Source organism: Polyodon spathula, chromosome 9, assembly GCF_017654505.1.
Source record: "Polyodon spathula isolate WHYD16114869_AA chromosome 9, ASM1765450v1, whole genome shotgun sequence".
Taxonomy (NCBI): Eukaryota; Metazoa; Chordata; class Actinopteri; order Acipenseriformes; family Polyodontidae; genus Polyodon; species Polyodon spathula.
Genome location: NC_054542.1, coordinates 18646111 through 18673398, shown reverse-complemented (window position 1 = coordinate 18673398; position 27288 = coordinate 18646111). Strand labels below are relative to the sequence as shown.

At 38.3% G+C, this 27288-nt stretch overlaps 1 protein-coding gene across 2 annotated transcripts in view; it reads right to left on the bottom strand.

Moving 5' to 3' along the window:
- Window positions 1–10268: 10268 nt before the first annotated feature.
- mphosph8 (M-phase phosphoprotein 8) overlaps window positions 10269–27288 on the bottom strand; it is a 39305-nt gene continuing 22285 nt past the window's right edge. Inside the window, exons 8-14 of one of the 2 annotated variants that reach the window (XM_041258798.1) lie at window positions 23911–24051; window positions 23566–23652; window positions 20096–20250; window positions 18780–18934; window positions 16966–17096; window positions 11207–11290; window positions 10269–10842 (exon numbers count right to left, since the gene is read on the bottom strand). In XM_041258798.1, the coding sequence (XP_041114732.1) occupies window positions 10801–10842; window positions 11207–11290; window positions 16966–17096; window positions 18780–18934; window positions 20096–20250; window positions 23566–23652; window positions 23911–24051 (795 nt within the window). In that variant the 3' untranslated portion in view covers window positions 10269–10800. The other variant, XM_041258799.1, reaches the window with a different exon arrangement.

Below are 27288 nucleotides of genomic sequence, written 5' to 3'. Positions count from 1 at the left end.
TCGCTGCACAATTAACATAACGAAAAATAACAATTAAAAAAAAACATTAATAATTATTTAAATGTGTGTGATTTAAGTATAAAGCTTGTGTTTACCTTGAAAAGCCTCCGCATGGCCGCTGCTATCTGAAGAGAGTTCAGACATTTTTTCTGGAAATCCTGTTTCGATGCCTTGGTTTGGAAGGACAGCAAGTGGTCGGGAGCGGCTTAATTTGTGTATTTGCTCATAAAACGTGAAGTTAGAATGCTCAGCACCACTTGTTTTGATATTTTTCTTTGCTTTCAAAAGCTTCCATCTCATTTTCACTTGGTTAACAGTTCTGTTGTATTCACCACTCTTTTGAAGAGGTCATTGTTTTCAGAGTTTTCAGCCATCAAGGTGATTTAATAATTTAAAAAAAATGTTTCTTGTCACTCCAGTAATACGATGCTGCTTCCTTCTGACGAGACATTGTGCTAAACTGAAACACACACATCTGCTCATGCATAGGACCGATTTCTGTTTTTAGTACACATGCGCACTCCCAAAATAATATTGTAGCGTGATCACCGCGTTTACAAGGCAGTGAGATCGGATTTGAAAAGGAATTGAAATCGGTTAACCCACATCCGCAAATCTGATTCCCAAATCTGATTGCTGAGATTACATGGCACTATTTCCAAATCTAATTACTGTAATCGGATTTGAAGTGCCATGTAAACGCACTATGTCACTCTCTAGCCCACTAGCCACTGCCTGCAAGGGCGCAGGGGGAGTAGGTTCTGGAGGATCCGGTATTACTGGTGGGACTGAGCGTTCTTGTAGTAGCTAAGATAGAATTGCCTGCAGATGTGACACAACCTCCCAGATCTTATCCATCTGTCCCATTTGCCTAACGTGAGAGGCAGGCTTTTCTTCCTTCTCCATTTTGGAGGAGGGGAAGGTGAAGGGGATTTGGAAGAAGACGAGGAAGATATCTCTCCTCCCCCCTCGGCACAGAACCTCAGGGGTAGGGTCCAGCCTCACTGATCGGTGAAGCTGAATGCCGTGCAGGTGAGGAGGAACGTGCTACCCAGTTCTCTAGCGTACTCTTGGAGAATGGAGCACACAAATCACAAAAAGTGACGTCAGTCAAGGCGGTATGCACATGCTCGGAGCCCAGACAGACTGCAGGCAGTTAAGCTTTGCAAGAGACACATGGAACCCAGACATTTTAGTAATGTATTAACACTTTATGTACCAACCCTTGGTACCTACATGGGAACGGGGACAAACACTTGGTACTGACCAGTTTGTATTCAGTACTGACCCAGTTCACTGGGTACTGACACTGTGCCTCGGTACAGACAATTGGTAAGGACACGAGGCACTTGGTACCGACATGGGTCCTCGGTACTGACACTCGGAACCAACTCGATGCACTCGAATACTGAAGCAGTAACTTCAAACTCACAAGCGAGAACAGAGGTGATAAATGCAGTTACTGCTAGTGGCACGATAGCAGGGATGCCCACCTGCAAGTCAGACACTGGTTAAACCACAAGTCAGTACGAACACAAGACTAGCAGTAGCCTGCACTGAAAAAGTAACCTCGGTCCCGTAGGATCGGGGCAAAAAGTCACTAGTTACTCTTATGTAGCAAGTAGCAGGGATGACACCTGCACAAGCCACTGGCTAATTTCTTAGTCAGTACAAATACAAAACTAGAAATAGCCTGCTTGTGAACAAGTCTTTGTAATAGTGGGGCTTGGATAGCTGCACTAGTTGTTAAAGTAGGCACACCCACAGTAACTGCTTGGGTTTCAATACTTACCTTCCTGTAAGAAAGAAACACAGTGTGTGTGTGTGTATGTATGTATGTATGTACACACACACACACCAGTCAAAACTTGGAGTACACTTGCTGGAAACTAGTTTTTTTTTTTTTTTATAATTGACAATGTTTTACGTCGTATACATTTCTGTAAATACTTGAAAATGAAAACACATTTTACAGCATACAAAACAAAACAAGGAGTACAAAGCAATCTTCAAGAAAATTGAAAATTGTCTCTAAATCTTGGATTCCTCAAAATAGCCACCCTTTACCTTAATAACAGCCTCACAAACACAAGGCATTCGGTTAACAAGTTTCAGCAGGAAATCACCCGACAAGTCTTCCCAGCTCTTCTGCAGCAATTCCTAGAGATGTAGGGCACTTGTGGGTAGCTTTGCTTTGACTCTTCTGTCCAGTTAGTCCCATTCATGTTCTATGGGATTGAGGTCTGGAGACTGGGCAGGCCAGGTCATTCGATTGAGTTGTCCTTCACTTTCCTTCTTCGCCAGGTAGTTCTTGCACAAATTTGAGGTGTGTTTCGGGTCATTATCTTGCTGAAGAATGAAGGGCTACCCAACTAGCCGTAATCCTGATGGAATGGCATGCCTCTGAAGTATGCTATGATAGCCATGCTGGTTGAGCTTACCATGGACTTGGTAAAGATCACCAACTCTGTCACCAGCAAAGCAACCCCAGACCATGATACTGCCTCCTCCATGCTTGACAGTGGGAACCACACATGCAGAACTCATGCGCTCATCCTCTCTGCGTCTTACAAATACTCGGCGGTTGGACCCAAATATTTCAAATTTTGACTCATCGGTCCATAAGACCGACTTCCACTCCTCAAACGTCCAGTTTCTGTGTTTTTTGGCCCAGGCAAGTCGCTTCCTCTTATTCTGCACTCTTAACAATGGTTTCTTTGCAGCAATTCTTCCAGTTAGGCCAGCTTCACGCAATCTCCTCTAAACAGTTGATGTTGAAACATCTGTACTTCTAGTAGCATTTATCTAAGCTTGTATTTCAGGGGCAGTTAATCGCCAGTTTCGCGGACTTGTGAATCGAATGAACTTGATTCTGAGTTTCTTCAAATCGTTCGATGGTCTTGGCCACAGCAGTTACAGACACTTGCAAAGTTCTTGCAATTTGTCTTAAAGATTAACCTTCATTTCTTAAAGTAATTACAGACTTTTTCTTTGCTTAATTGAGCGTATTTTGCCATTTTCTGCTCCCTTACATTCAGGAATGACAAACTTGTGCCTATGCTACTTATATTTATAGTAATCATGGACCCTCACCTGTTAACAATAATTGGTGACAAAAGGTTAATTAGGTAACATGCTAGTTAACTCAGAGAACATCTAACAAAGACACTTTTATACTTACGCCAGTGTTTTAACACCGTGTTATACACATTTCAGACTTTTGACTGACTTGGGCTTCAGACTGAAATCCCCTTGCTCTGGGTGACCATTTCATTGAAATTGACAGGATGTACATTTTCATTTAAAAATTAAATTTTTGAAGGCAATTCACTTATGATTATCAGTTTATATAAGTACACGTATCATATAATGAAATATTAAGTGTTTATAGACAAGTTTATACAGTTAAAAGCATAGATAATCATGAAAAACCTGGTTTCAAGCAGGTGTATCCAATACGAACATGAGTTTGAAACCTTACCATGCCACAATGTACTACACACACAGTCTATATAATATATATATATATATATGGATATATATATTATATATATAGATATATATTAATAGTGATATATATATATATATATACAAATAAAAGTAAACGCTAAGTGAATTCACTTTTGTGTATCATTTATGGCAATTATTAAATAATATATTTTCAGAATATTCTAAAAAATACATTCTAGCTGAACAAGTTATCGCACACAAGGCCACGCTGTGATTAACCAACACTAGCTGGAAAACACAGAATATACAGAAAATACCCTAGAAATAATAATACAAAAATAATAATTATTGCAATTCCATAATAATCCACACTTTTTTTTAACCAATTGCGAAAATACACAGCAGGATTTACTTTATCATACTCTGATGTTAATCAGATTAAGCTGAAAAGGAAATTGGTGATACTGTCAGGGTGAGTAGTGGTTTTATGCTCACGGGGGAGGAGCAGCACTACGTCTCCCTCCTCTGTCTAGTTTCTTTGGTATAAGTTTTCAGGTTCGGGTGTCTTAAGGAGGAAACGGCCATGTTGTAATGGTTACTATTCCTTACTTGAAAGGGAACTTATCATTTTGGTTCTCGTTTATTACATATCAAAGTTGCAACAAAAAATATATAATATATAATTGAGATGAGATCCCATGAGATTCACTCCAAAAGCAGCACAACTGTGTTTGTTGTCACAGAGGCTTTCCATAGAGATCACTCTGTGTGTAGGCATAATCTGGTTTGTTAACTTTTTGGTGTCTAAAACTTTTAAATAGAGGCTCAAGAGCTGCTGTGTTGATCTATATATATATATATATATATATATATATATATATATATATATATATTATATATATATATTGTTGTATCTCGAGAAAAAGTAAAGCTCTTTTTCATTTGCCATGACACACAAATTCTGGTGAGACAGTAAATAAGTGCAAGGTATTAGTCTTTTCTAGCGAATACGAACATCTGATTTTTGTATCTGAATACATGTCAAAAAATATTTGTCCCAGCACTACTCATTATTGCACATATTATACCAATAGACACTGTCATTACATTTAAACTGCAGTACTTCACATGTATACATGTGGCAGAAGTGTAGCCAAATATCTTGAACTGAGAAATTGAAGCAAAGATACCCTGAATCCAGATTTAAGCTCTTCTATGGACAAGGTATTACAATACTTAATCAAAAATCAACAATAGAAATTTGAATACAAATTCAGACACCTGTAAATGTTTTACTGAGCATACTACGATATAGAATTGTGTAATATTCTTTTATTTTCATTAGGGGCAGGATTTCCTGAGAACTGGTTTCCAGTTTGAAAAAACAAAAGGGCTTACATTATCTATCGTTAGAATAAGTTGGCTAGCCCAAAGATTAGTAACAGTGACTCATTGCACATTCTGAGAACTGAATCAGCCTGTTTAAATCTCCATAATTATGTAGTAAACTTTATTAAATTAAGTGAAGTACACTAATCTCACTGTACCACCGCATACATATATTGTTTAAAACAGATTAATGGTATTATGTATAAAACAGTTTTCAGAAGAATGTGTGAAAATACAGAAGCTTTTTAGTTTCAAAGTAACAATAGAAATAAACTTACGACAATTTATATTATAAAAAAAATATATTCTAAACTTAAAATGTTGTCATGTCAGTTAGACAATGCAGCTCAAGTATATATCTTGTTATGATTTACCACAATATACAACATATTTTAACTATTCACTTACATATTGAAACACTATTTAATATTTTTTACAATATATAGATTAACATTATGTGCCTTATTTCTTTGAATTCTGCTTTGTTGATTTTATACTATCCTGTAAATTAATCTATTGATTAAATCATCTGAAATCACAATGTGTCTGTACCTCATTAAATGATTGCAGTAGCCGCAAATAATATTCTGAGTTTGAATCGCACGTAAAATTGGAATATTGAAAACTAAAATAATGAAGGACCCTTATGCGGCCAAGTGTAACACAATTTACTGTAAACCTGGCCTCAATTTGTGACAATTTTGAAATTAATGTAAATTAATGTATTAAATCTACTCACTCACTTATATTTCTATTTTTGTCTCAGCTATCACTGTGTTGATATGGGCAACCTTGCATGGTGAAGAATTCAGGATATCAAATAAAAAATAAAAAAAAAAAAAACAATATTATAGCATGTAAATCAGAGGTGAAAGAATCCAAGCTTAATATTTCATAATATGAAACTATTTTACAGAAATACTTTTACACAAGTCAAAGTATGCCAGATATCACAAGTTCCTTTTCAGCGTCATGAGGATAAACAGAACAATCAGTACCAATGTCTCAGAAACATTTCTGGTTGCTAAACTACAGTATAGGCACATGGCAGTAAGTTACAGAACAACCAGGCATAATCCTTTCAATAATATCAAGTCTACTAACAGGTCTAAACATCTGCATCTCTAGGAATGAAATTGTCAGGTCAAGGAGTGAGATGGTATTGGTATTTGCATCAACAAATCACTTGCTTTGAGTAGATCATTTTATTCTTTGCTTTTTTATGTTTTTATTAATTTGGTATACGCCGATTTAACCACCACACTATATAAACAGTGCCGAGAAAAAGTTTGTGAACCCCAATGATAATTATGGAAATTCCATAGTTTTACAATGATAGCCTTCTTGAATCAAAACCTTTTCTTAAATATCCAATAGGGTATATATGAACCAATTCCATGTCTTTTGAAACGAAATGATGTATGAATTAGACAAACAATGAGTAATTAAGATTCAGGGTATGTGAAAAAGTAAGTGAACCCCCCTGGTTTTATCAGCTCAATTAAGGGGATAATTAAAATCAGGTGTTTAAATAATTAGGTAGAGCTTCAGGGGTGAGTTTGGGAGGCCCCATCCTATATAAAGATCAGAAACTGAGTTTGGTCTTCACCATACAGGGGTGTGGAAACATGTCATGCCACGATCACAAGAAATCTGTGAGGACCTCAGAAAAACAGTTATTGATGCTCATCAGTCTAGAAAGGGTTACAAAACCATTTCTAAGGATTTGGGGCTCCACCAATTAATCCACTGTCAGACAGACAGTCTACAAACGGAAAAAGTTCAAGATCACAGTCACTACCCAGGAGCAGTCATCCTACCAAAATCTCTCCATGTACAAACCAGAAAATCATCAAGGAAGTGAAAAAGAACCCCAGAGTAACATCCACGGATCTGCAGGCCACTCTCACCTAATATGAGTGTTCTTGATTCAACTATCAGAAAAAGACTGAATAAGAATGGTGTTCATGTAAGGATAGCCAGGAGGAAACCACTGTTCTCTAAAAATAACATTGGTGCTCATCTGAAGTTTGCCAAACAGCACAAGGATGATCCACAAGACTTCTGGAAAAACGTTCTCTGGACAGACGAGTCAAAAGTAGAACTTTTTGGCCTCAATGAGAAAAGTTATGTTTGGTGAAAACCAAACACTGTGTTTGAACAGAAGAACCTCATTCCAGCTGTCAAGCATGGTGGTTAGAGTGTGATGGTTTGGTGCTGTTTTGCTGCCTCTGGAACTGGACGGCTTGCCATCATTGACACAACCATGAATTCTGCATTGTATCAGAAGATTCTAGAGGAGAATTTCAGGCATTCTGTCTGTGAGCTGAAGCTGAACCAAAAGTGGGTCATGCAGCAAGACAATGATCCTAAACATACAGGCAGATCTACAAAAGAATCGCTGCAGAAGAAATTCCACGTTTTATAATGGCCTAGTCATCGAAATATTGTGGCAGGACCTGAAGTGAGCTGTCCATGCAAGGAAGCCCTCAAATGTCACAGAGCTGAAGCAGTTCTGTAAGGAGGAATGGGCCAAAATTCCTCAAACCGATGTGAGAGACTGACCAACAGTTACAGGAAACGCTTAGTTGAAGTCAGTGCTGCTCAAGGGGGTGCCACCAGTTACTGAATCTAAAGGTTCACATACTTTTTCACACATGGATATTGAATGTTGAATCATATGTGTAAAAATAAATGTTGAAAAAGTATCGTGTTTTTGTGTCATTTGTTTAATCAAGTTACCTTTATCTATTATTAGGACACCTAATAATTGGAATGACTGATTGGATACCAGAGGGCTTATTGACAAAGCATTTATCACTGTGAGTTAACATGGACACATGCACTATACTTATTTCTTGCTAGTTCTGTAACATTACCATTTTGATTTTAGGTTTACAAACAAAACTTAGTATGGTGACAAATGCTTTTTGAATATGGCCACAGAAATCATAAACTGATTAAATAGACGTTTGTAAGCTTTGTCATCATCCCAAACATTGAAAGAGGGGATGAAAGAAATGTACCATCTCAAAAACAACACGAATACAATTTGACAAGAGAATCTGTTTAAAATATTCAGAGCATTTTAGATAACAGTAGATTTGTTAAAAAGATCACACTGCTTCTGTGTTTATTAAAACTTACATGAAATAATTACAGTGCAGTAGCAGCAACCTTCAATGCAAAGAGCAGTATACATTGTATTACACTTCACAAAGGTTCACAGAAGCCTAGTAAAATAAACATTTTTTATATAATTGTCAAAACAAACACACTTGGGCTCTTAATACATCTAGTATACAAGCATTACACTTAAAGCAAAGGTTCTCTGAACCAAAAACATATCTACTGACTGCACTTGTTTTACCATTGTGGAAAGTTCCTGTGTTGCAACACCCTGGAGTGACACAGCTGTCATGAAAGTATACTGCATGAAGATCGCACAAACTCTAAGCTGCCAAATTAGTAATAAAACAAAAATAAATGGTACTAGTCCATTTTTTTTTCCCCCCATGAAAAAAACAAAATTCAAAATCTATAAATCACTGACATACCTACATTCTGGACTGGTCCCAGTGTAATTCTCGACCTTTGTTGGCATGGTGGGATATACAAAAATTAAAAAAACAAAAGACATGACCTTGCTTTTTATTTCATTTTGAAAACATGCAAAGGTATCAATAAATACATCCTGTGATAATTGTTATTTAAATGTACTGATTGGTTGTTCAAACCAATTTGTAATGGAAGCTAGAAGGAATTCAAAATCATCAGTGGCAAATAGAAAATATTAACATTCTATGCACTTCCTAGACACTAGCAAGTAGCAGGGTTCTTTAAGGAAAACAGTTGGAAATATATGACTGCTTGGCAGGACATAGTAACCCGGTACATACAGTACCTATAGAAAGTACACCCCCTTACAAATTTTTCATATTTTATTGCCTTATAGCCTGGAGTTAAAATGCATTAAAATAGTTTATTTTCATTTATCTACACATCCTACCCCACAACTTCCAAGTGAAAAAAATATTCTAGAAATTTGCAGAAAATTTATTAAAAATAAAAACTGTAATAGCTTGGTTGGATAAGTGTTCAGCCCCCTTGTAATTGCAATCCTAAATTAGCTCTGGTGTAACTAATCGCCTTCAAAATCACACCCCAGACTAAGTGGCCTCCACCTGTGTTAAATTTTAGTGATTCACATGATTTCAGCAGTTCCTGTAGGTTCCATCTGCTGGGTAGTGCATTTCAAAGCAAAGACCCAACCATGAGGGGATGGGTATAAAAAAAAATCAAAAGCTGTGAATATCCCTTGGAGCACGGTCAAGACGACTATTAAGAAGTGGAAGGTGTATGGCACCACCAAGACCCTGCCTAGATCAAGCCGTCCCTCCAAACTGGATGACCGAGCAAGAAGGAGAATGATCAGAGTGGCTACCAAGAGGCCAATGGCAACTTTGCAAGAGCTACAGGCTTTTATGGCCAAGACTGGTCAAAGTGTGCATGTGACAACAACATCCCAAGCACTCCACAAATCTGGCCTGTATGGTAGGGTAGCAAGAAGGAAGCCATTACTCAAGAAAGTCCACCTCAAATCCTGTTTGAAGTATGCAAAAAAATACTCTGTAGCCATATGGCAAAAAGTTTTGTGGTCTGATGAAACTAAAATGGAACTTTTCGGCCTAAATGCAAAACGTTATGTTTGGTGCAAACCCAACACAGCGCATCACCCAAAGGACACCATCCCTACTGTAAAGCAAGGTGGTGGCAGCAACATGTTATGAGGATGTTTTTCATCGGCAGAGACTGGAACACTTGTCAGAATAGGAGGGGAAATGAATGGAGCAAAGTATAGAAGTCCTTGAGGAAAACATGCTGCCCTCTGCAAGAAAGCTGAAACTGGGACGGAAGTTCACCTTTCAGCATGACAATGACCCAAAGCACGCAGCCAAATCTATACTGGAGTGGCTAAGGAACAAAAAGGTAAATGTCCTTGATTGGCTCAGTCAGAGCCACGACCTAAATCCAATCAAAAATTTGAAGACTGCTGTCCATCAATGCTCCCCAAAAAACTTGACAGAGCTTGAACAGTTTTGTAAAGAAGAATGATCAAATATTGCCAAATCTAGGTGTGCAATGTTGGTAGAGACCTATCCCAACAGACAGCTGTAATTGCTGCCAAAGGTGCATCTACCAAGTATTAACTCAGGGGGGTGGAGACTTATCCAATTATTATCTTTCAGTTTTGCATTTATATATATATATATATATATATATATATATATATATATACACACACACACACACACACACACACACATATATACATATATATATTTTTTATTTCTCAATAAAAACTTTTTAACAGTGTGGAGTATGGTGTGTAGATAAGTGGAACAAAATCCTCATTTAAATGCACGAAACTCTGAGGCACTGACACAACAAAATGTGAAAAACGTTCAAGGGGGTGTAGACTTTCTATAGGCACTGTGTGTTTACCATAGTACCGTAGGCCGAACAGTTTTGCGAGTATAAGTTAGTAAATAAATGTTAGTTCTTTAAATGGCGACAAACTTCTGGTCCACAATTGTTGATGCTTGGAATCAGAAGGGAAACAAAAAATAACCCCTTTGACTAGACTGAAACAAGTATGTGTGGAGCAGCAGTCTTGCTCTAGGGATTCAGTAGGACTGCCGAGGTTACAGAACAAAAATGTCAAAATTAAACAAAACCTGCAGAATTGAGGGCAATGACCCAAAAATTGCCCTTAAGAATAACAGGGTAAATGTATCTTTATTAAAAACAAAACCTGTGTCCAAAAACATTACGGGGAATCCCTTGGTGATGTACTGTTGGCTCAGGACTTTTCAAGAACATCTGTGATTGCTCAACTGCATTCAAGTCAAGAGCAAGTGCCATTCCAGTAATCCGTGGAATTTAAAAATGATGTGTCCTTCACTTCAGCTGTACTCTATATGCAGAAATTAACAGCTTTACCTGGAAAAGCAAGGAAGATAGCAGTTAAGAAGCTTCTTCTAAAAAATGTGTCAGCTTAATCTAAAATTACATCCTTTTTTGTTTAAAACATAAGGCTGAAAAGTAGGGTCCTGATGATTGGTGAGACAGAAAACAAGAACCTCAAATTTACTGTGGCAGGATTCAGGCGATGTACTCGAGACAAAGTGAAAAAGTGAAATTATATCAACTGTCATTAGCTTAAGAACATTATTGCAAGTGCATTTTTTGTATTATTTCTAAAAATGTTATGGCATTGATTCTAAGTTACATCTCTGATATAATAAATAATACATCTATAAACATAATTACAAAACGTAAAGCGTAAACGTAATTCTGGACTCACCTTGGCTGTAGGCGCTTCAGTCAGTCTTATGAAGAGTTTATTTGCACCTGGTACTGGGCTGAATGAATAAATAAAATGAGTATCCTAAAAGACAAAAAAGACAACATTGTTATTTATAAACCATTACATTAAAAAAACATGTGTTGTTTGTGAAAAGCTTGCCTTGTAAGTCACAGTGTTACATACCCCCCTGCCCAGCTCTGCCTTTTGAGTGGCATTTCTTTAAAACACACAGCTGACACTATGTTCAGTATCCCAGCAAACAGACAAACCAATCTGAACTCAAACAAAAGGAGCCAACACAAACTTGTTTCTGTGCCATAAATGCATTACTCTTTACAATGAAATACTGTACATGTGAAAGCTCACAATTGCAAGAACTGCACTAGCAGTATAGCCTACTGTATAGTCTATTGCACAGTACATAGCCTACTGTATAGCATATCGCAGCTAGCCAAATAATAATGTCGTACCGAAAAGTGTAAAGGTACTATCGATTACCTTTTTTTTTTTCTTGGCTGCGTAGCCTACTGTAGCCAATACTGTACGTGCATTTTTATTTTTTTATGCATTAGTATAAACCCATTTTATTTTCAATTTCATGTTACCTATTTACAGAGTTTTGGTTGTAGTAGCCTAAAGAATGACTTCGGAAACATTTTGTGCAGAAGTAAAAGCTGCGCTGAAGGCATTTTAGACCCTTTGCCAGCCGACAAATGCAGTGGTATAGGTTACAATAACAGACAGTGTAGACAAAAAAGTTATGTGATTTAGGACAACACGTTTGTTTTTTTGATTACAAGTTGTGTTGTTGTGATTGTAAACACCACTTCTTTATGTATTAACAGTGAAGTCAAAATTGCTATTTTTGCTGTATACTCAAGCAATATGAAAATACGATTAAAAGATGAATGTGGGGCAAACGTACAGAATGTCACCTTTTATTTCTGGTGTTTTCAATACATACATGTTTTACCAACTAAGAATAACAGCACTTTTAGTGAGCATAAGTATTGGGACAATTCAACTTAAAGCAAATATAAGAAGTATAAAAGTTAGTATTTAAATCACAAATCCCTTGCATGCAATAACAGCAGCAACTCTGCGAACCATAAACTCTTGGTATCGTCCTTTGAGATGCTTTGCCAAGCCTTTACTGCAGCCATTTTCAGATGTTGCTTGTTTTGGGGAGTTTCTGACTTCAGTCTCCTCTTCAGCAAGTGGAATGCATGTTCAAATCGGATTTAAATCAGGAGATTGACTTGGCCAGTCTAAAACGTTTCACTTTTTTCACCTGATGAACACCTTGGTTGCGTTGGCAGTGTGTTTTGGGTCATTGTCCTGTTGCATTGTGAAGTGCTGTCCAATGAGTCTGGTGGCATTTCCTTGTACATTGGTAGCCAAGATGCTTCTGTACACTTCTGAAGTCATTTTGCTGCTGCCATCATTCGTCACATCATCAATAAAGATGAGTTGCCCGTTCCAGAGGCAGCCATGCATGCCCATGCCATGACACCACCTCCACCATGCTTCACAGGTGAGGTGGTATTCTTTGGATCATCTGCAGTTCCTTTTTTTATCCATACTTTTGCCTTCCCATCACTTTGATAAAGGTTAATCTTCGTCTCATCTGTCCATAAAACTCTGTTCCAGAACTGTAGTGGCTCATCTCTGTACCTTTTAGCAAATTCTAATCTTGCCTTTGCTGATCAGAGGTTTGCATCTTGCAGTGTAGCCTTTGTAATTTTGCTGCCGAAGTCTTCTGCAAACAGTAGATTGTGACACTTTCACCCCAACATTCTGCAGGTTGTTGGTGATTTCACTGACACTTGTTTGAGGGTTTTTTTTTCACAGCATTGTTCTGTCATCAACTGCTGTTGTTTTCCTTGGCCGACCTGTTCATTGCCAATTTCTGAAGACACCAGTGGTTTCTTTCTTTTTCAGGACATTCCAAACTGTTGATTTAGCTCTGTCCAACTTTTGTGCTATGGTTCTAATTGAGTTCCTCTTTTCTTTTAGCATCCAAATCGCTTGCTTTTCTTTCATAGACTGACACCAAACGCAGACTCCAAAAGCAAAAGCAAAGGATAGAACTCAGACTACACATTCACAGCTCTATGTGTGAACAATCAATGCAACAGGAAACACCTGATCAATTAGAAACACCTGTGAGCCAAATGTCCCAATATTTATGCTCACATAAACTGGGGGGATGGAACTCTGAAATTGCTGTTATTCTTAGTTGGTAAAACATGTGTGTTGAAACAGCCAGAAATGAAAGATGACATTCTGTACTTTTGTCTCATATTCATCTTTTAATCATATTTTCATATTGCTTGAGTGTACAGCAAAAACAGCAATTTTGACTTCACTGTCCCAATACTTATGGAGGGCACTGTATGTTAGCATGTTTCAATTATGTCAGTGACGCAGTTCTGTCCATTTCTTTATCCACATTGTACAGTTGCCTATGCTTCTGCATGCTTTGTATGTCTATAGGCTACATAAACAAATGTTTATTCCATGTTTTCATCAGTTTTTACAGTTGCGCTCTATGTAATATGCCTTCATATTAAGCAATTTCTGATCAAACACCCATTAATTTACATTATTTCAGCTGATTATGTGACATCTATGGATACTACAACTTAAATGGAATCGTTTGATCTTTCACTGCAATAATTATATTGTTTTTATAATTATATCGTCAAACTGACAGCTTTTGGCGGCTCTATGCCTACAACTCCAGCGGTTCTTGTGTTAAATTATACCCAATCTGTGGTGGCACGTCCAGGCTATGAATGTGATTTTACCTACAGAATACAATCATATTCAATACAAGTTTCTGGTGATACCCTTGGAATCGATGCAGCAGCATTTTCAAAATGTCCACAGGAACTGACAACGTATTAAAAAATGTAAAGTGTCTCCTAATAAACAAATATTAACACTATTACACAAAGCCTGAAGAAACTGTCTTTGCTTTTATGTTTTGTTATTTTTGTTCATTTCGCACAAATAGCTTGGTACAAGGACCAATGCAGCTTTCATCCCCCCCCACCCCCCAATTCTCAATTTGTTTAATGGCTTCATACAAAGGCCGATGCAGAATTTTTTGTCTTCTGCTTCTATATTTTCTTAGTCTGGGTTTTACGTTTCGCAATTTGAGCAGAATAATTTACTCAAATACAGAAAAGACTTGTTCTTGTAAAGACCGAAAAGACTTGGTCTTGTTCAAAATCGCACAATGGTTATTTTGTTCGGTCAATGTCAGAAACATCAGACAGAGTAAAATATGTAAGGTATAAACCACGATGGGCCGTGCGGTTCCAATGATATATACCATACCTGGGATGGTGATAAGGCTCGAGGCGTCAAGCCGTGTTTTAAGTGTGTGTGTGTCTATTTACAGTGGCTCTCAAAAGTATTCACCCCCGCCTTGGACTTTTCCACATTTTATTGTGTTACAACACAGAATCAAAATGGATTTAATTATGAATTTTTACCACTGTTCAACACAAAAAAGTCCATAATGTCAAAGTGAAAAATAAAATCTACAAATTGTTCTAAATTAATTACAAATATAAAACAGAAAATAATTGATTGCATAAGTATTCATCCCTTTCAGTCAGTATTTGGTAGAGGCACCTATGGCAGCAATTACAGCCATGAGTTTGAATAAGTCTCTACCAGCTTTGCACATCTGGACACTGCACTTTTTCCCATTCTTTGCAAAATTGCTCAAGCTCCATCAAGTTGGATGGGGACCTTTGGTGAACAGCAATTTTCAACTCTTTTCACATATTCGAAATTGGATCGAGGTCCAGGCTTTGACTGGGCCACTCCAGGACATTGACAAGCCACTCCAGTGTGGCTATGGCTATATGTTTGGGGTCAATGTCTTTGCTGCATCCATTTGGGCTGCACAGCCTGTTCTAGACAGATTCACAGTTGTGCCATATTCACTCCATTTCTTAATAATGGACTTTACTGTGCTCCGGGGGATATTCAATGCCTTGGAAATGTTCTTATATCCTACCCGATTGGTGCTTTTGTAGAACCTTATTCTGGATTTGCTTTGAATGTTCCTTCATCTTCATGATGTAGTTTTTGTTAGGAAATGTACTAACCAACTGTGGGACCTCCCAGAGACAGGTGTATTTAACCTGAAATCATGTGAAACACCTTAATTGCACACAGGTGGACCCCATTCAACTAATTATGTGACTTCTAAAGACAATTGGTTGCACCAGAGCTTATTTAGGTGTGTCATAGCAAAGGGGGCAAATACTTATGCAATCAATTATTTTCGGTTTTATATCTGTAATTAATTTAGAACAATTTGTAGATTTTATTTTTCACTTTGACATTATGAACTTTTTTTTTGTTGATCAGTAGCAAAAACTCCTAATTAAATCCATTTTGATTCCATGTTGTAACACAATAAAATGTGGAACAGTCCAAGGGGGGTGCATACTTTTGAGAGCCACTGTATATATATCATCAACATTCTGGAATTTTGTTTAAAAAACGACTTGTTTTTTTTTTTTTATCAACTTCTTAAAAGTACTGTTTTTTTTTTTTTTTTTTTTTTTTTTTTAATTCAGCCAATGAAGGACTTATAGTCCAAAACATCCTGATAATTGATTTGTAATCAATTATTCTACCTTTTTAAGTACCTAAAATATCCTTTTCTTTTTTTTGTTCATCTTATTGATCATTTTGGTAAACAGAAGTCTTCCTTTTTCTCAAACTTTACAATAATGGATTTCATACATTTTATTGACCAGCCTCATCCAGCTCTAAAGTATACAAGGAACATTGCTAAACCAATTTCTTTCTTAGACATTAGCATCACGGTTTCTAATTGTACCATCAATACTACAATTTACTACAAAGAAAGACTCTCATTCATATTTAAGATACGACTCCTCACATCCCAAAGCTTGTCACAACACCATTCCATACTCTCAATTACTAAGACTGAGACACATTTGCAGTGATGACAGCGATTTTTTGAATAAAACAAACGTGTGCATTTTTTCAAAAACTGTGGGTTTCCAGACACTATACATAGAGGATTAAATGCATGTACTATATAGCGTTAATATTGAATAGCCAGACTAGAGATAGACAATGTTGTCTCGGAGTCTAATATATTGAAGCAATAGAACCCAAAGAGGGCCTTACTGCCTGGTAAGGCCTGCTTTGTGCCGATAATGAGAAGTGGCTAACTAGCTGCCAAATCCCTCTTATGAGGGTTCTATTGCTATCAGAAAAATGATACGTTAAAAAAAAAAAAATAATAATAATTAACAAATAATTCAATCCACAATATTCAACAAGTAATGCAGAAAATTATCCGTAATATCACGGTAATTGATTTGACAAATGATAACAATTTCTGTATCGTGATATAATGGTATAACAGGTGTATCGCTGCAACCCTAATTTAAATGTCTCACAGTTCTTCAAACGACTATAAAATCACTTTTTCAAAACTGAGATACAACGGCTCTGGGATGACAAATAGGACTTAAATATTGTGATGTATAAAGAAAATTCTACCTAAGCAAAGCAAGAGGGGATTGAGTCAATATAGGAATCTGTCAGAACCTACAGTAAAATGTAAGAAATATCACTTTCTAGCATGTGGGCAGATTAATGAAATACAGTAGATGGCAGGGGTAAGAAAGCGTTCAGATTTTATTTTTTTTTTTTAAAGTAGATATGAGGATGCTAAATAAATGTACACTCACCAAAAATACAGGCAGCTGGAACTTGTCATTGAGAACTACAGCCTGTACACTGCAGGGTCCACAGAGTCGAGCGGTGATCTCATTGCCTCCAAAAAAGTTGGCATGGAAGATAAAAAGCAGATATCCTGATCCTGCAGAAAGTGGGACAAACATCTGTTACAAACTATTATTATTTGTTTATTTAGCAGACACCTTTATCCAAGTGTGTGAACTATGGATCAGCTGCAGAGTCACTTAAAACAACGTCTCGCCCGAAAGATGGAGCACAAGGAGGTTAAGTGACTTGCTCAGGGTCACACAGTGAACCAGGGACCTCCTGGTTACAAGCCCTTTTCTTTAATCACTGGACCACATAGCCTCCTTGACTGATTTGTAATTGCTGTCAATGTGCTTTTACTGGTAATTACTTTGGTACATCTAGGGAATGCTGGAACACCATTACATATACTGAGGAAGAGAGCAGTGCCTTTGTGCAATCGGCATGTTGGAGGCTGGACTAGGGCAGTGTGCTGTGGCTCGCTGTCTTGGGTGCTTACAGCCAGCAATTTTAAACCTGGTGAGACAGTATAACCAGACACACACTGTCAATGACAGGCCACGAACTGGGAGACCAAGAGTCACAATACCTGCCCAAGATCGACAGATCATTTTGATGTCAGTTGTTAATCAACACAATAAAAAAGTCACTGCAACTGCTCTAAAACAGTTTGTCACTTTTTGATCACATCTAGTGAATTTTATCCAAATATAAGTGATAAGTATGTTTTAATGCTCAGTATATACCCGCTTCTAAACAGACCAAACCACTAACAATCACTCGCACAAACAGTATTATATCATCTGCGACTGAGAAATCAACATTCAATAGGAGTTAAATACAGCAAATGAAAAGATGAAGCCACTTATTTGTAGATAATCATATTAACAAAACAGTCATTTGTAACTGGTATCACAGATGTATTCTTATAGTTTACAATATGTAACTGCATTAAACTAATTACCCATTAAAGCAGGCATCTTAAGACTAAAAACACTGTAGACGCTGTCCATGAGTGAATAAAAAAGTATGTCAAGATACAATATTTCAGATAGTGGAAGTGGACTAAGTCATTTAAAGCTAATATGCCATCTTTACATGACACAGAGTTTAATGTACAATAGATAAAAACACAAGGGGACATTTGATTATTGATTAAATAATGTATTAAAAGCCAATTTTTTAAAATGTATCAATTACAGAAAAGAGTCTGTTTCATGGTTTAAATCACAGTCCTGCTACCATCAGTAATTTTGCACAAAAAAGGGTAACTGGTTTAATTATATTTTATTTTCAAAACAAAATAGAAAAACATGTGCTCCTAGTAGAATAGTAGCTGGATTAATTATATTAATCTGAGCAAGTGGACTTTCACCGTTTAGCTGACACAGCATCTGTTTCATTTTGCTGGGTGTAGAGGGCACTATAAGGACAGCAAACGATGCAACAACAAAAATACCAAAAAAAAAAAAAACTCAGATAAATGTAAGCCTAGCCCACTTCTACAGTGGAGACTATAAAATATAAGAAAAAAGAAAAAAAAACGACAGATAGTAAAATCCAAAATATCACTCAGAACACCACGTCACCCGGTTTATTAATGCTGGACTTTAAGATTGTAGTTCAGTCATAATGGATATTTTATCTGATCAGAAAAGTAACACTGTGCAGCTGAAGGATAGCCAACATCAAATAATACATTAACATTAGGTATTCATATAAAGTGAAATTTTCAGTAGGACAGCATATTGTTGACAGCTACATTTTGTACTCTTACCTTCCGTTGTTTTGTTTGGTGGTTTGTAGTTGAATTCTAATGCAAAATCTGGTCCCTCGCAGAGTATATGGCAAGCTAATGGAAACACAGGTTCCAGCAAATCTAAACGATTCTCAAAGTAATCCTTAATTGTGTACTTTGCCACGCTGGACAGCCTAGTTAAAGGAAAGAAAGTTTAGCCGGCAGTTTTGTTTTTTTTTGTTTTGTTTTGTTTTTTTTAAATGGGAGAACAATGATCTGTAGTATAAAGACAGATTGGCTTCTTAGACTGAATGGTTGATAACCATGAAGTAAAAAGGGTAAAAAATGATCTGTATCCACTATGAAGGCGCTATATAAAAATAAAGATTATTATTATTATTATTATTATTAAGTCGCTTTAGATAAAAGCATCTGCTAGATAATAATATTAATAAAAAAGCAGCATGTATCCACCTATCTACAGAGAAAGGCTCGGCCGCAAGCCTCAAGCTCTGTTCACAGCAGGACAGAGAGAATGCCTTGCACAAGCAGCAGAATTACTGGTAAATCACAATGAACCACTATAGCTTGCTCCACCAAATGCATTCCACAACGGAGCAAATAACGAATGGTTAAAATGATCACTAAAGATATATTAACTATCAGCACTGTTAAAAGGACAAGGTTGAACAAACAGAAATAACGAACACGTTTTGTAGTTTTAACTTGACTTTTAGTTCATGGCATTCAATGATTTAACATCTACTCTGTACTACATTACTTACAAGACTTCACGTAGCAGAACGTATACCAGGACCGGGAGGCCTGTACCATATTTAACATATGCTACTTACTGTAAATACTTATTTATATTTTATAGTTGTCCAATGAAGACATAATTTATTGACGCATTATAATCTGTACGTTATTATGTTGTCTTTAATTGCTGTTTGGAAATAATTCATAAGTTCGGCTTACTGTTAATAAAAATAACTATTGAAGCATTGTCAAACAGTACCGTAATTGTTATTTTTTGTACATATTACTTCAATCCTGGTATAATGTAAGCTTTATTTTTAGCCAGTGGCACGTTGATGTAAAGTATAGTGGTTTAACTGTTTAGTAAAACTATGTGTATTTGATTATTTAAAATATATGGAAATACCCATCCCTACTTAAAGCATGTGGTAAATATCATGATTAATATAGAGCTTTGTAAATTACTGTAACAATATCTACAAGGTATTCCTGTAAAACCTACTATACTCCTATGAGTAATACCAGCTCATTTATACTGACACATCAGGCTGGCCTGTATTATTACGTTTTTTGCCTGTAGAAGAAAAGGAACTTACGTTTCCATGTGGGATGTGATCAAATCATCCAACACGACTTTGTTACTCTGCTTTGCAAAATGCAATGCGCTGTTCTGGTGTTTGGAAAGGATGTTGCAGTCGGCTCCATACTCCAACAGGAGTCTCACAATGTCAGCATTCCCTCTTTTACATGCCTGTAACGGTAGATCAGGAGGATTAAAATACAATCAAATCAGTTTGAACTATATTTTTCGAACTTCACATTCTCAACCGAGCAGGTCCAGAGTTGAACTGTCATTATCAAGCCAATAAAGCACTTTTAGGTTTAAAAACATTAGATTATTATCATAACCCTGGTTCCCTGAAATAGAAATGTAACCATTACCTCATGGGTATTAATCCTTTGATTACCGTCTAACCTGAATAGATTCCAAAGCTGCACATAGTGCCCGTGACGCAATGGATGAACTCACCTCCAGTTTTATGCTGTAAGGGTTGAGCTTGAGGCCGCCCTTAACACTCTTGTTCCAAACCCTGGGTTTTGTGGATCCACGACATTCAGTCAACAGAACCATGTAAAAGTGTGGGGCGTAGCCCACAACGCTGCATCACAAATGTCTCTGACAGTTGGGCCCTGGAATAAAGCCCACAAAGTTGCTATGCCCCTGGTAGAATGGGCAGTGAGCTTCTATGGAGGGTGCAAGTTGGCTCGTTTATATGCAGTCTGAACCCTATCTGTCTTCCATCTTGATAGCCTCTTACACAGAGCTTTCCCGTGAGACTTAACAGATAAAAACCTGCTCAGGCTGCCTCCAACTTTTGGTTTTGTCCACATAATATGCTACTGCCCACACCGGGCAAAGTGCATGGAGCTGCCGCTCCAGGAGCTGTTGAAACGTCACTACTGTGAGCCTTTGTTGGGCTGAAAAAGCTTCAGAGAAGCAGCTATTCTCTGCATTCTGTCCTCCGACAGAGTGGACAACATGGTCTAGGAATCCAGACGCACTCCTAAATAAGAGGCTGTCTGCGAAGGTGTAATCTGGCTCTTTGCATAGCTCACTGACAGACTTAACCAAAGCAGGTGGTTTGTGACAAGTTTCGTGCGAGAACCAGCGCTGGAGATTGAGCACAAATGAGCCAATCGTCCAGGTAATTGAGCACTCTGATGCCCCGGAGTCTCAATGGAGCCAGAATAGCTTCCATGCACTTTCAAAAAAGCACGGGGGGCTAAAAGAGGCCGAACGGTAAAACCCGGAACTTGTACGCTCTCCCTTGGAAAGCGAACCTGAGGTACTTCCTTGTGCCCTGATTTAATCGGGATGTGAAAGTAAGTGTCTTTTAAGTCCACTGTAGTGAAACAGTCGTCTGGCCTTATTGACTGCAACAACTGCTGCACGGTTAATATTTTAAACCTCCGTCGATTCAGATATGGGTTGGCCTGTCTGAGATCGAGGATTGGTCTGAGGCCACCATCCCATTTGGGCACCAGGAAGTACCTGGAGTAAAACCCTTCTTCCAAGTGAACAGGATGAACTGTGCAAATAGCCCACTTCTGCAGCAGGGCTGTCACCTCCTGAGAAAACACCAATGAGTCTCGCAGATCCGTGACTTACGTTGTAGTCACTCCCCGAAATGGAGGAGGACCGTGTTTGAATTGCAGAGAATAGCCGGTCTGTACAGTATTGAGCACCCAGGTGTCCGAGATGCATGGACGCCAGTACTCCACATAACTCCCTGAAAAACGGCCCTGGGTCTGTGGCAGCAAATTGCTAAGGCTGCTGCTTTGCCTGAGGCTTTTGCCTTTGTGCTTGACGGTGGAACTTATTTAAGTTTCCTCTTTGCACAGCCGGTGGGCAGTTGTGAAAACCCACTCTGACTTTAGCAGGAGCCAGAGGAGACACCTGAGAGGGAACGAGATCATCCTCAAAAACTGAGTGTTTCTGCTTGTCATCTATAGGCCGTGGAACATTCAAAACGTCCATGGCCCTCTTAAATCAGTGGGAAAAGCTCTGCTGATAATGACACATGTGCTACTGATGTTGCACCATCTGAGTCACCCTCCTCAGAGGGGAACTCTTGATCAACTGCCTCCTCAGAAGCAGCGACAGACAGCAGATCCTCTTGCTGCTATTCTGCGTGTACTACTCCCTGTGATTGTAACGGTGCAGATGGAGCAGGTGCAGCTGTGCAGACAAGCAACAGCTCCGCTAACAGGTTTCCCTGCTGGGAGACCGCCTCCCAGAGCTTATCCAGCTGCTCAAAACTTTCCGATCTATGAGGCCAGTGGCTCTTTCTCCTCCTCCTCTTAGGAGGGGAAACCAGAGAAGGGGAGGGGAAAGGAGAAAATGAGGAGGATCGTGAAGCCAGTGTCCTACGTGATGTTCTCCTACTTTCCCTAGTTGGCTTAACACAACACAGCCGAAAGACAGGAGAAAGACTGCTGTCAAGCTGTGACAGCCTTCGCAATGGCACTGCAAGCAGATACCAGAATGGCATGAAACACTGCAGGAAGGACTGCAAGCAATCAGACCAGTAGTGAATCAGAAAGATTAATTGGTGGGAACGGAAGCAGGCCTGGGACCTACAGTTACCACAGGAGCTATACAGGGATGCCCACCTATAACACTTTTTGGCTAACCACAGATCGAAACCCAAGGAAAGCCTACTGCTAGAGACGTAATAGTTTTCAAACTAACTGCTAGAGACTGTGGGAAAAGCTGCAAGCAGATTGACCCAGCACGCGTGTCTCTGTTAATGCAGGACAGCTGAGCCCAGCAGCAGCGCCTGTATTTCCGCGCTAAAAAACTGAAAATACAACAAACTATTTCTTCTCACACAAAATGAACAACCGCGGCCGAGTGCATAACACGTTAAGTAATTTGTACTAATCGCAATAAGTGATAAACACAAGCGAACAATCAGATATAACACTATACATCACTTATCTGTTAGTAGATCTCTCCCTCCTCTCTCTCTCTGATGACATTCTGTGTCAGCAGTCTCTTTTATGCCCTTGAGGGTGGGGCACGACTGTCACTGGCACAACGTGCAGCTTTGGAATATCTATTCAGGTTAGATGGTATCAAAGGATTAATACCCATGAGGTACATACATACAAGGTTACATTTCATACTTGAAAGGGAACGTTCAACATTACCCGTCATTTTTAACGAACCAATAGCAAAGAGAATTACCAGTGATTGCTGATTATAACCCCACAAACCACAGTTCCTATATAATTAATGTACAGGGATCATTTATTAAACAGAGCATTCAAATGAACATCACTATCCCTCTGTTTTCTGAGACAATCAGTATTGATTGAAATCAATGCACACATTTACAGGGCCCTCGTAATCTCAAACTACATTAAATCTGATGCATTTGTATGAAATCAGTTTATCAAATTTTTGTAAAATTCAATGCAAAAAGGTCTACATAAAAAAAGACAAAAAGACAAGACATGCATGCAAATGGAGACATTTTCGAAAGACGGGAAAGTTCATTACCTTCATTAAAGCTGTTTCTCCATTGATCTGTTGTACGTTTACATGCGCACCAGCTTCAAGAAGAATAACCACAGTAGTCAAAAAATTCTAAAAAAAAAAAAAAAAAAAAAAGACAAAAACAAATTACTAATTTACACAACTGTTAATAATGATTACTTAGTAAAACAGCTTTCCATGTAGAAACAGTACCAAGCTAGTGTAAGCAAACCTCAAGCAGGAGTTTCTTAAATTACCATTCTGATTGTTTTTTTTATTTTTTTTCTATTCCATTTTATAGAAACTGGTGCAAAAGTTTACAAAAATCTTCATGTTGTATATAAATGACAAGAAAAAAAATCATGATACCTTTTCAGCAGCATGCATGAGTGCGGTGGTTCCAGCCTTTTGTCGAGCATTAACCTTTACCCCTTTCTTTATCAGCAGTCTCAGTATATCATCCTGTCCTCCTGCAGCTGCCAGCATTGCTAAAGACATTCCACTGGAGTCCTGCAAAACATAACTATATGCTACTAACACAGAACATCAAGGTTTGCCTTTGATACAGTGCACTCCGTTTATAAGAATTACCGATATAAGAACCAGCCAATATAGTGATCAAAACCACTGTGACAAAATCATTCCTATACTAACCAATGTAAAATAATCTGCTTGTAAGAAAATGTGTTTCAATAAAGTGAACACATTCATTGAATACATACCGAGTATAGCACTGCTACTGTGTGATATGCATGTAGAGGGAGTGGGATTGCAGCGCGGTGAGGAGGAGGAGGGGGGGCATTGCAGAGCTTTGCATCTCCGCTTAATGAATGAGATTTGCATCACAACAGAAAATAAGTAAGCCACAGATGCTTAAATGCAGTGGGGTAGTCTTGACAGTACAATACTGTACTGTAATGTCATTTTAATTCAAAGGCCATTACACATAACACCACACAGCAGTTAAACTAGGCACCCTCACGAGACGATCACTTCTCAAGGCTAGAGTGCGGTGGGGAAACAACAGCTAACAAAATAAACAAACAAAATAAAACCAGGCTCTTATTTGGAGCACTAACTAAACAATATTTTGTGTGGTCCCTGCGCATACATTTGGGAAGTCATGACATCAGTGGTTAATCCATTACAATGCAGGGAAAAAGCTTTCATTCTCAGACTAACATACTGATTCTGCAGCACTTCACCACAGTAATCATTTTGGTCCACTTTTAAGAATCAACTGCTTATAAGAATCCAATCACCCGGGACAGATGTGATTCTTATAAACAGAGTGCACTTGCATAGTCCATCTCCAGCAGGGGCGGACTGGGTCCAAAAATCGGCAGTTTTCACCAGGAAGTTCAGGTCCACCTGCCCCCATTTATGTCAAAATCAACATACCGAAATAATAATGCAGTCAGAGCATGCAGCGCGCCGTCATGATGAAGTATCGGTAAAAAAATTGAGTTTTAAATTGTTAGGGTAAAACTTTTCTAAATTGTAGGCTATAGCTACTACCAGGTTTTCAAACATATTAGAGGCGATTTAGATATGGCAAAGTATAGGCTATGGCAGTTGCCATACCATGGCTTCATGACCTAGAAGTCACAAATAATATGCTATCCTATTGAAAATATCATAGATTTTTCCATCTACGAAATATTTTTCTACTCATTATTCTTCATCTCCGCACATCTCTCTGTCTGCCACCGCTTTGCGGTCAGTGAATGCAACATTGCATCAGAGCTAAATTCTTTTGCCAATTTGTCCAGTTTACGCACCATGGATTATTTCATTGATGGCTCTGCTCTATGCAATTACAATTTTCTGTTTACAGTAATCGGTGGTCTAAGATCTAATTGCATATCAGATTATTTTAAACACAAGATTGCAACATAGTTGGTAGGCTATTATTTAGTACTGGTATTTACTGTAATCAAATAATAAACATGGGTAGCTCAAAGTGGCAGCTGGTGACGTCTGTGGCAAAGGAGGAGGGAGCGCGAGTGGAGAATCAGCGCTCTAACTCAAAGTTAAAAAAGCAGACAATTTGAATAAAAAAAAAAAAAAAAAAGAAGGAGCTACTCTCCTACCTCCCTAATTACTAAGGCTTCCTCCAAATATATTAATATTTCCTAATTGGCGTAACTGCGATAATTAAAATTTCAAGTTCAAAATTCCAATTGCATCTAGCTCACTCTGTATCTCTCACTTTCTCTCACTGTTCTCAATCCTCGCTCTCTCGCACATGTGCAATACAGGGTCTGTGGTGCTGTCTCCCTGTACTAAAAAAATTACTGCGCTTAATCCAATAAGAGAATGCTTTCAAGTACGACGGTGTCTTATGCAATTTCAATGGGAAGAAACCGAGATAGGCAAAGCCACCATTAGAATTGCACCTGCTAATAATAAACTGTAAAGTATAAACATACATCTTATTTATCAATTCTAGAAACCATCACCGACCTCACACAGACTGCTGTCTCTCAACAGGCCTAATAAAAAAAAAGTAAATTCTAAACACATCGGCTCATATAGCAATTCTAGAAACCACTAGCAGCACTCAGCGCCAATACCAACCCAAAATTACAATAGGGTTTCAGAACCCCTAATTATATCTCAAAATAAAGTCAACTACTTCACCCAAATCCAAAGTAAACGAGACTGTACTACCTTACGTCGCCAGTTGACGTCGCAGCAGTGCCCTCTTCTCCTGCCCTGTCAATAACTCCATCACTGTCTAGGACCATCAGTATCTCTTTCTCTGTAGACATTAGCATGAACCCTTCCAAGTGGTCTTGGGACATAGTAGCCCAGGAATAGGAATAGGAATTTGTAGCTCAAACCAATTACATGATAGGCATCAGTCAATAAATTGTATTGGGATAGAATCAACTAGCAACACATTGCACAGTTTTAGCATGAAGTGCAAGTTTTATTCTCTAGCTCCAGCTCTTCTTCACATGGTCCACTGTTTCCATCCTCCTCAGGCATCTCATTTCTTGTTCTGACCCTGTATCCATCCAAAGCTGACATCTTCAGTCTGTCCCACTGTGTACAAGGCTTGTCAACTCAACCTGTAGAGTCTCAACAGTGGTTCTGTCGTCGAATTTACGCAAGCATTTGCTAAGCTCTTCTAATGCCGCTGTTTGAAGCCCTTTATCCCTTATTTGAGGGAAGTTTCTTGGATCAAGACATGCAAAATCTGAACAAAGTGCTCCATTTGCTTCAAAACAACGATGAATGCTTTCTGTGACAGTGTCCAGAACCACACTGTGTGACTATCTTGAACCCAGAGTCTGGATCTCAGCCTCACAGTCATCCTGCTCCTGCAGCTTCTCATTGGCCCACTCCACAAAGCTGCTCTCTTAACACCATCAAAGTCCCTTACACACTTTTTCATGCTTTCCTGGGTTCCCATAACCAACCGTTGAGCAGTTAGGATGTCCATGCCACTTGTTTGAAGGTACTTAGAGGGGTGATGTCTGCTCAAATATACACAAGAAAATTTTATCAGTGAGTATGGTCTCATTTTTGAGCAGAGCCTCTGTGTATCCTTTTGCTTTTACTCACACACTGGGCTTCATACTGGTATCTTCTTCAATCTTAGTTAATGCGAGAACCAGGTCGATGAACAACGCATGCTGTCGATTGCAAAGATCCAAATACCTTCCTCAGAGCCTGATCCTTGGCCCAACACCATGTTTACCCTATTTGAGACAGGCGTCTGTGGCGTGTGTCTTCACT